The sequence below is a fragment of the Anopheles ziemanni genome, unplaced genomic scaffold (genome assembly GCF_943734765.1).
Source record: "Anopheles ziemanni unplaced genomic scaffold, idAnoZiCoDA_A2_x.2 U_2, whole genome shotgun sequence".
NCBI classification, from domain to species: Eukaryota; Metazoa; Arthropoda; class Insecta; order Diptera; family Culicidae; genus Anopheles; species Anopheles ziemanni.
The window spans coordinates 43,810-54,670 of NW_026689874.1; the positions used below are offsets into that span (position 1 = coordinate 43,810).

General features: G+C 49.5%; 1 protein-coding gene across 1 annotated transcript; it reads right to left on the bottom strand.

The window, feature by feature from the left end:
- Positions 1-1,240: 1,240 nt before the first annotated feature.
- On the bottom strand, positions 1,241-3,832 carry LOC131292769 (uncharacterized; the record flags this gene model as incomplete). The annotated part of the gene is made up of 1 exon (XM_058320854.1): positions 1,241-3,832. A coding segment is annotated over exon 1 (2,592 nt), but the record flags the coding sequence as incomplete, so codon positions are not given.
- Positions 3,833-10,861: the final 7,029 nt, after the last annotated feature.

Below are 10,861 nucleotides of genomic sequence, written 5' to 3' on the forward strand. Positions count from 1 at the left end.
AATGCCCATCGGGGCCATCATGCGCGCATCTTGATCGGGCGAAATTTCGCCCAACCAAGGTAAGCAGTTAAGGAGTGTTTCTTTGACCTCTCTTACTCTATAAACCCTGCCTGTCACTGCCTGTCACTATTGTTTACTTTCTGGTGCTACTACCGCGTGGATACCTCTAGTTTATGTTGAGTCGGCCAGTGTTACTTTGTAACATTCTCCCCACCGGTATGCTACGTGAAGTGGCCTACCCCTGTTTCTGGCCGACATCTAACACAGCGATATTGACGGCCGGCCGTTCGATTATTCCGCTCAAAGTTTTAACTTGCACGCGTCGTACTTGCCCATCCGCGGATCGGTATGTTTTTATCACGTGCCCCCGTGGCCAGCAGTTCCGAGGGTTGTTTGTATCCGCTACGAGGACTAAGTCTCCCTCCTCAATTGGTTTAGTGGATTTGTGCCATTTAGTCCTCCTCGTCAGATGGGGTAAGTACTCGGTAACCCATCTTTTCCAGAAAAGATCTGCGAACTGTTGTGCTGACTTCCATGACCTCCGGAGCGACGGCGGCGAGTCGTCAAATGGCACTGCTGGTTTACTACCGTTGGAACTCCCTAAAATGAAGTGATTGGGAGTTAGTGGGGCTTCGGCTTCATCTTCAACTGGTACGTCTGTCAACGGTCGCGAGTTTACAATCAACTCCACTTCACTCAAACTAGCTCGTAGCAGCTCGTCGGACGGGTTATGTGGAAGGGCCAGTTTGGTAAGCGTTTTCTTAATTGATTGTACCAGTCGTTCCCATGATCCTCCAAAATGTGGCGCAGCAGGTGGATTAAAAATCCATTACGTTGTAGGTTGGACGAATTCTGTCATCAGGCGCTCTTGATCCACTGCTGCCATCGCTTCCCGTAGCTCACGTGAGGCTCCTACGAAGTTTGTGCCTCGATCACTGATGAACTCGAGAGGCATTCCCTTCCTCGTGATAAAGTTGCGGATCGCAAATATGCAGGAATCTGTGGAGAGGCTATGTGCGATTTCGATGTGGATCCCTCGCGTTGTCAGGCACGTAAATATGACTCCCCACCGTTTTTCAGCTCTTCTCCCCACTGAGACTAGCATCGGACCGAAGTAGTCAATTCCGGTGTACGAGAACGGTCGCTGAAATGCTGCTAGTCGCTGGGGCGGCAGATTTCCCATTGCGGGGTTTTGAGGGAGCGCACACTTTACCTTGCAGTATTGGCATCGGTGCCTTACCTGGTTGTACGTGGCCTTGAGCTGCGGGATGTGATACTTAAGGCGGACCTCATTGATGACTGTTTGGTGATTGGCGTGCTTGTACTTGCTGTGGTAACTGTTAATCAGCAGTTCAGTGACGTAGTGCCGTCGGGGGAGAATTATGGGGCGCTTGGTATCCTCGCCGACCCATACACATTTCTCGATCCTGCCTTTGATGCGTAGCACTCCATTCACATCCAGCATCGGGCTTAGCTTATACAGCGGGCTCGATTTCTGCAGTGGTCGCTTCCAAGGATGCTTCACACATTCTTTACTGCTGAGTACATGTATCTCGTCGGCATACTCAGATCTTTGTACATCTCGATAAATTGCGTTTTCTGCACGCTCCAGCTCTTCATGCGTCAGGCTATCAAGTTGCTTATGCTCTTTGGCTATGCCCTTCCTGCAATTTCCCAAAAAGCGGTATACATAAGCTACCGCCCTTAGTAGCCGTTGCCACTTTGAGAATCTGGTGAACTCGATATTTGGCGTCGTGACCGTGTGATGTAGCAGGCTATGTCGAATCTCCTCGCTTGTCTCTCCGGGTTTTTGTTCGACTATGGGCCACTGATCCTTTGGTTCCCATAGGAAATCAGGCCCACGGAACCACCTACTCGAGGGGCTGAGGTCTGGTGGCTTTTGCCATTTTGTTCCTTCATCCGCTACGTTGAGCCGTGTAGATAGCCAGTTCCACTCTTCCGGGTTTGTAGTATCTAGTAGCTCACTGATCCTAACTGCCACGAACTGGCTGTATCGGCGATGGTCGGATAGCAACCAACTCATAACGGTGCGCGAATCCGTCCAGAGGAATCGGTGAGTTATAGCAATTCGGTGGGATAACTGTATCGTCTCTGCTAAGCGGGCACCTATGACTGCGGCCTGAAGTTCCAGTCGTGGGATGGAAACGAACGTAATAGGGGCCACCTTCGTCTTTGAGCCTACTAGGGCGCACTCGATCACACCGTTTTCCTCGAATCGTAGGTAGGCGACGGCTGATGCCCCATTTTCACTGGCGTCGCAGAACATGTGGAGCTCTACTCTTTCTGCGTTGGCCGTCGTCTTACTCCGATAACACCTTGGGACGCTGACTCTTTGAACATTGGGCAACGCGGTTACCCAGATTTGCCACTTAACGGCGAGGTGTCCGATAACCTCGTCATCCCATGGGCTCTTAGCGCGCCAAAACTCCTGTAGAAGTATCTTCAGATACATGAGGAAGTTTCCTATTAGCCCCAAGGGATCATAAATTGCCATAAGCGTTTTTAGTACGATCCTCTTCGTAGGCGCTCGCTCACCAAGCAGCACTCGTGGATCGTACCTCGGGGATATTTTAAACGTGAACACGTCCGCCGCTGTGTTCCACCACATTCCAAGGACCTTTTCCGTCGTCATTTCGCTCTCGACAGGAATGTCCACTCCGTTGTTCTCGTTGCCATTCAATAACATTTTCACCGTGGTGGAATTGGACAGCCAATTCCGTATCTCAAACCCGCCTTGGGAGTGTATGTACTGGACGTCACGGGTTAGATTTATGGCTTCTTGCTCTGTTTCTACGCTCGCGAGCATGTCGTCCACGTAATGCTCGTACTTTATACACTCCACAGCTTTGGGTAGTGTAGCCTCGAACCTTTCCGCATTTACGTTCTTGACGTAGTGCGCGGTGCTGGGTGAACACGCGGCACCGAATGTCATCACTTGTAGTACGTAATGCTGTGGGTCGCTACCGAGTTTCCCGTCGTTCCATAAGAACATTTGGCTGCGCTGGTCGCGAGGGTTCATGTCTACCTGGAAGAACATTTCGCGGATATCTCCCGTCACTGCCACCTTGTACTCTCTGAACTTAAATAGGACCATGAGTAGACTCACCAATTGGTCCGGGCCGGTGAGTAGCATGGAGTTTAGGCTTACTCCGTTCGCCTTTGCCGCCGCATCGAACACTACTCGAATCTTCCCAGGCTTATTCGGATTGGTCACCGGGAAGATCGGCAGGTACCAGTCGTTTGGCGTTCGAGTAACCTGCTCCTCGGGAGTGAGCTTTCTGACGTACCCTTTCTGCTCGTACTCCACGATCTTGTTGTGCATTGCTTTAGCCAGGTCGGGATCTCTTCGCAATTTTCTTTCGAGACACTCGTGTCGCTTTAGGGCCATTGCTCGGCTATCAGGCAACTTAACATCCTCGTACTTCCACAGCAGACCAGCCTCATAGCGATTATCCTTTAAGTGAACGCTGGTTCCAAGCAACATCAGCGCGCGTTCCTCATCCCGCGAACGTAAACTTGTAGTCGGTCGGTATATTCCAAGTGACTCTAGCGTGAAGTAGTCTTTCAATGCCATGTTTATTCTATCATCTCTTTCTTTGTTACACGGACAGATGTGGGCATTTACCGATGCCATCTTTACCTCTTTAGAACCGGACTGTTTGTATGGCCCATACAACACCCAACCGAGACGAGTTTTTGAAGCGGCTGGTTCGTTCGGCTCTCGTTCCACGGTTCTCAGCGCCTGTCCAACGAAAATGTTGTCGACCCCGATAAGGATTCGTGGAGCCTTGGCCGCAAGCGCTTCGTTCATCCAAACACATCCTCATTCCTGTCGTGTGGATGTGTTGTGCGGAGTAAACGGTTGCAACCGACGGCACAACAAGCTTCTTCACGACGAAGAATATACACGAGCACGCCAGTCAAGTGAAGCTACGGAGAAAACGCTGAGCTGCAACGTCCATACTGGCCCACACGATGGTGTCCTGCTTAAATATATCCCGGTGACGCTTCACGGGAATGGCAAGGCCATCAACACGCTTGCCCTGCTGGATGACGGCTCAGAGGGAACTTTCATGGACCACTCTTTAGTGGAGGAGCTGAGACTTACTGGAAAGCCTCAACCGCTTTGCATTACTTGGACAGGGAACCAAAAGCGCCACGAGGACCAATCCGTTGAGGTGTCGCTGAGAATCTCTGGGGTCGAAAGCTCAGCGGTATTCGACCTACATGGAGTTCGCACTGTGTCCAGTTTGAATCTCAGGAAGCAGTCGGTAGCGCCTTCCCTCATCAGCGAGGAGTTCGAGCATCTTAGGGGACTACCACTGCGCGAGTATACTGAAGCAGCACCGCGCATTCTTATCGGAATAGATAACATATTCGTGGGGCAGTCGCTGAAAACCGTTGAAAGGGAACCCTGCGAGCTAGCAGCTTCAAAAACCCGTCTCGGTTGGGTAGTATACGGGCAGAACAAATCGCAAGGTTCGACTAATATAGCGAAAATTAGTTCGTTGGGCGTCCATGTTGGCTTGCAACACAAAGTAGCGTTGTTAATATACGGTTGGGGGCATCGTTCACATTTTTCACATTTAATGTCCATCGCTCTGTATTCGTCGTCGAGCTCATCCGCGATAGACGACGCTGAGTCAATGACGATGTCGCCAAGCTCCTTCTTCACGGCCGCTAGCTCACGCTTGGCGTACCGAGCTCTCCGCACTAACTTGTCCACTTCGCTTACGGATGACCCTCTTGACGTTGGCCTTTCCGTGGCGGCCCGCATGATCGTTGAGCTGGCCAACGGGTCCGAAGTGGCCGGCTGCACACTTCTCCTGCATGGTGGCCTCTCGGTGGTGGGCGGATGCTGCTCCTGCCCTGTACCAACGAGCTCCTCGATGCGCGGGGCCACTGGACGAAACATCACTTATCACGTAGGTTTGTAGGTAGATCCGCGAATGATCCTTCGGGTCACTATTGCGACTCAATCGCGTTAACCCCGAACGAATATAGCGAAAATTAGTTCGTTGGGCGTCCATGTTGGCTTGCAACACAAAGTAGCGTTGTTAATATACGGTTGGGGGCATCGTTCACATTTTTCACATTTAATGTCCATCGCTCTGTATTCGTCGTCGAGCTCATCCGCGATAGACGACGCTGAGTCAATGACGATGTCGCCAAGCTCCTTCATCACGGCCGCTAGCTCACGCTTGGCGTACCGAGCTCTCCGCACTAACTCGTCCACTTCGCTTACGGATGACCCTCTTGACGTTGGCCTTTCCGTGGCGGCCCGCATGATCGTTGAGCTGGCCAACGGGTCCGAAGTGGCCGGCTGCACACTTCTCCTGCATGGTGGCCTCTCGGTGGTGGGCGGATGCTGCTCCTGCTCTGTACCAACGAGCTCCTCGATGCGCGGGGCCACTGGACGAAACATCACTTATCACGTAGGTTTGTAGGTAGATCCGCGAATGATCCTTCGGGTCACTATTGCGACTCAATCGCGTTAACCCCGAACGGCGAATGTTCCTTGGTGGAATCGCGACTCAATCGCGTCAACTTAGCACCTTCCGTTCGACGGAAAACACTCGCGGGTTCACTTAATACACGTCCCGTTCAACGGGAACCACTACGCGCGTTTTTTAAAAAATGTGTAGTGGTTCCCGTTGAACGGGACGTGTATGAAGTGAACCCGCGAGTGTTTTCCGTCGAACGGAAGGTGCTAAGTTGACGCGATTGAGTCGCGATTCCACCAAGGAACATTCGCCGTTCGGGGTTAACGCGATTGAGTAGCAATAGTGACCCGAAGGATCATTCGCGGATCTACCTACAAACCTACGTGATAAGTGATGTTTCGTCCAGTGGCCCCGCGCATCGAGGAGCTCGTTGGTACAGGGCAGGAGCAGCATCCGCCCACCACCGAGAGGCCACCATGCAGGAGAAGTGTGCAGCCGGCCACTTCGGACCCGTTGGCCAGCTCAACGATCATGCGGGCCGCCACGGAAAGGCCAACGTCAAGAGGGTCATCCGTAAGCGAAGTGGACGAGTTAGTGCGGGAGCTCGGTACGCCAAGCGTGAGCTAGCGGCCGTGATGAAGGAGCTTGGCGACATCGTCATTGACTCAGCGTCGTCTATCGCGGATGAGCTCGACGACGAATACAGAGCGATGGACATTAAATGTGAAAATGCGCGCGCGCGAAGCGCGCCAGGCGAGCATGGCGGCATACTGGAGAAAGCGCGCCATCACGAGCAGATCCGCCATCGCGGTTTAAGTGCTCCAGCCGCACACTCCAATGCAGTGCTGGAAGCTGAACTTAAACGGATCGACGAGCAGTGCGAGCAACAAATGCTCGAAGAAAGATTGCGCGTCATTGAGGAGTGCGAAAAGCGTCGGCAGGAAGAAAAACGACGCCTACTTCACGCCTCACTCCGGCAGCCTACGCGCGTCACTGCGAGGCAGCCGGAACCAGCAGTGAACGGAAGCCACTCCGAAAGCTTCCAGCTGCTTAACCAAAGCCAACTCTCGGCAAGGCAGTGCACGAGCCGAAAGTTACCAACGTTCTCCGGGGACCCGCAGGAGTGGTCGGTGTTTATTGCCAACTATAAACACTCTACGGCCATCTGCGGGTACAGCAACGAGGAAAATCTACTGCGTCTTCAGCAGTGTCTTAAGGGGAAGGCACGGGACGCCGTGGAAAGCTGCCTGTATCATCCCACCAGCGTACCGGAGGCGATCGACATCCTGACGGAGTGCTACGGACGTCCGGAGCTCATCGTGGATACGTTGATGAGCAAGATTCGACGGATGCCACCACCGAAGGAAAACCGATTTGACACCCTGGTCGATTACGGTGTTGCGGTCCGGAACCTGTGCGCGGCGATTAGGGGTAGCGGATTGCAGGACTATCTTAATGGAGGATCGCTGCTGAACGAGCTCGTGGAGAAGCTGCCACCAACAGTGAGGCTCAACTGGTTCTACTACCGGAACTCCAGCGGAGGAGCAACGTTGACAACCTTCAACGAGTGGATGAAGGATCTCGTCAGCGCGGCCTGCCAAGGAGTAAAGCCAATCTCCCGAGATGTGCAGCACGAAGGTGGTGGTCCTTCCAGCCACCCTCGTAAGTATGGTAACCTCAACGCACATTTCTCAGGACATACTACAGATCCCGTTACCAGCGTAAAGCAAGGCGAACCCTGTCCCGCGTGTTCAGGAAGGTGTTCCAGTTTAGCGGAGTGCGGAAACTTTCTTGATATGGACGTCGGATCGAGATGGAGGTACGTCAAAGGCCACGCCATATGCAGGACTTGTTTGAAGAAACATCCTCATTCCTGTCGTGTGGATGTGTTGTGCGGAGTAAACGGTTGCAACCGACGGCACAACAAGCTACTTCACGACGAAGAATATACACGAGCACGCCAGTCAAGTGAAGCTACGGAGAAAACGCTGAGCTGCAACGTCCATACTGGCCCACACGATGGTGTCCTGCTTAAATATATCCCGGTGACGCTTCACGGGAATGGCAAGGCCATCAACACGCGTGCCCTGCTGGATGACGGCTCAGAGGGAACTTTCATGGACCACTCTTTAGTGGAGGAGCTGAGACTTACTGGAAAGCCTCAACCGCTTTGCATTACTTGGACAGGGAACCAAAAGCGCCACGAGGACCAATCCGTTGAGGTGTCGCTGAGAATCTCTGGGGTCGAAAGCTCAGCGGTATTCGACCTACATGGAGTTCGCACTGTGTCCAGTTTGAATCTCAGGAAGCAGTCGGTAGCGCCTTCCCTCATCAGCGAGGAGTTCGAGCATCTTAGGGGACTACCACTGCGCGAGTATACTGAAGCAGCACCGCGCATTCTCATCGGAATAGATAACATATTCGTGGGGCAGTCGCTGAAAACCGTTGAAAGGGAACCCTGCGAGCTAGCAGCTTCAAAAACCCGTCTCGGTTGGGTAGTATACGGGCAGAACAAATCGCAAGGTTCGACTAATATAGCGAAAATTAGTTCGTTGGGCGTCCATGTTGGTAGCTCTAAGAAGGAGAGCGATAAAGAAACAAATTCAGAGCAAAATCGTAGTTTACCCTCAGGGCCACCAAAGGTTATCGGACCTACCGAAGGAATACAATCGCGAGAGAACATGCCGATTCAGCTCGCATCTGAGGGACCGCTGCAGGATGACTGCTGCGAGACTGCAGGAGGTCTCAAACTAAAATGTAAAAGATTGTTAAGATACATACCCAACATAATACAGCCAAGTTACAACGTTAGTCGAAAGATAATTTCCGTCGGTATAGAGGCTGCGAAACGGTGGGGAGCGCTCTGTTCCAGTCTAGATTGGAAGCGGTTTGTTCGGCCCAAAACGTGGATGGCTACTAATGTAGGCTCTCATCACTATTCGGAAGATAAGCTACCAAGTAGGTTGACGGAAGAAATAACGGTGAAGCGGAAACCGTTGACAGACGTAGAGGTTGATGATGAAATCATTCTGCCACCAGTCATCACACACAGCACTCGCGGCCATTCGAATGGCAGGGGCCCAACAACAGGGACAGCTCGACACCCGATCGCGGGGTCGTGCAGAAAACAGTTCGATCCACAGTTAGGTAAAAGCTCATTCACTCCTGGCCGGCAATCTCGAAATAGGGTCAGAAGCGATCATCACGGATTTAGATGTCGGCCAGAAACAGGGGTAGGCCACTTCACGTGACATACCGGTGGGGAGAATGTTACAAAGTAACACTGGCCGACAACTCTGTAACTAAAACTAGATTGGTGTCCACGCGGTAGTGGAATCGAGTAGTAAACAATAGTGACAGGCAGGGTTTATAGAGTAAGAGAGGTCAAAGAAACACTCCTTAACTGCTTACCTTGGTTGGGCGAAATTACGCCCGATCAAGATGCGCGCATGATGGCCCCGATGGGCATTTTGAAAATGAACCGGCCATCGCGAAACGGCCATCGCGATACGGAGAGTATAAATATAAGATACGAAGGGAAGCGGTTCCTTTTCTTGATTCGACTGTGAAGATAGCCCGAATGAACACCGCGTTTTTTAAAACGCTTGCAACACAAAGTAGCGTTATTAATATACGGTTGGGGGCATCGTTCACAGTGACTTTAAAGAGAATGAGACGATGCAAAATGAGGTTTAGAAGGTGCTTAAAGTGACTTTAAAGAGAATGAGACGATGCAAAATGGTGTTTCGAAGGTGCTTTAAGTGACTTTAAAGAGAATGAGACGAAGCAAAATGGTGTTTAGAAGGTGCTTAAAGTGACTTTAAAGAGAATGAGACGATGCAAAATGAGGTTAAGAAGGTGCTTTAAGTGACTTTAAAGAGAATGAGACGATGCAAAATGAGGTTTAGAAGGTGCTTAAAGTGACTTTAAAGAGAACGAGACGATGCAAAATGAGGTTTAGAAGGTGCTTAAAGTGACTTTAAAGAGAATGAGACGATGCAAAATGAGGTTAAGAAGGTGCTTAAAGTGACTTTAAAGAGAATGAGACGATGCAAAATGAAGTTTAGAAGGTGCTTAAAGTGACTTTAAAGAGAATGAGACGATGCAAAATGAGGTTTAGAAGGTGCTTAAAGTGACTTTAAAGAGAATGAGACGATGCAAAATGGTGTTTAGAAGGTGCTTAAAGTGACTTTAAAGAGAATGAGACGATGCAAAATGAGGTTAAGAAGGTGCTTTAAGTGACTTTAAAGAGAATGAGACGATGCAAAATGAGGTTTAGAAGGTGCTTAAAGTGACTTTAAAGAGAATGAGACGATGCAAAATGGTGTTTAGAAGGTGCTTAAAGTGACTTTAAAGAGAATGAGACGATGCAAAATGGTGTTTAGAAGGTGCTTAAAGTGACTTTAAAGAGAATGAGACGATGCAAAATGGTGTTTAGAAGGTGCTTAAAGTGACTTTAAAGAGAATGAGACGATGCAAAATGGTGTTTAGAAGGTGCTTAAAGTGACTTTAAAGAGAATGAGACGATGCAAAATGAGGTTAAGAAGGTGCTTAAAGTGACTTTAAAGAGAATGAGACGATGCAAAATGGTGTTTAGAAGGTGCTTAAAGTGACTTTAAAGAGAATGAAACGATGCAAAATGAGGTTAAGAAGGTGCTTTTAGTGACTTTAAAGAGAATGAGACGATGCAAAATGAGTTTTAGAAGGTGCTTTAAGTGACTTTAAAGAGAATGAGACGATGCAAAATGAGGTTTAGAAGGTGCTTAAAGTGACTTTAAAGAGAATGAGACGATGCAAAATGAGGTTTAGAAGGTGCTTAAAGTGACTTTAAAGAGAATGAGACGATGCAAAATGGTGTTTAGAAGGTGCTTAAAGTGACTTTAAAGAGAATGAGACGATGCAAAATGAGGTTAAGAAGGTGCTTAAAGTGACTTTAAAGAGAATTAGACGATGCAAAATGGTGTTTAGAAGGTGCTTAAAGTGACTTTAAAGAGAATGAGACGATGCAAAATGAGGTTAAGAAGGTGCTTAAAGTGACTTTAAAGAGAATTAGACGATGCAAAATGAGGTTTAGAAGGTGCTTAAAGTGACTTTAAAGAGAATGAGACGATGCAAAATGGTGTTTAGAAGGTGCTTAAAGTGACTTTAAAGAGAATGAGACGATGCAAAATGAGGTTTAGAAGGTGCTTAAAGTGACTTTAAAGAGAATGAGACGATGCAAAATGGTGTTAAGAAGGTGCTTAAAGTGACTTTAAAGAGAATGAGACGATGCAAAATGGTGTTTAGAAGGTGCTTAAAGTGACTTTAAAGAGAATGAGACGATGCAAAATGGTGTTTAGAAGGTGCTTAAAGTGACTTTAAAGAGAATGAGACGATGCAAAATGAGGTTAAGAAGG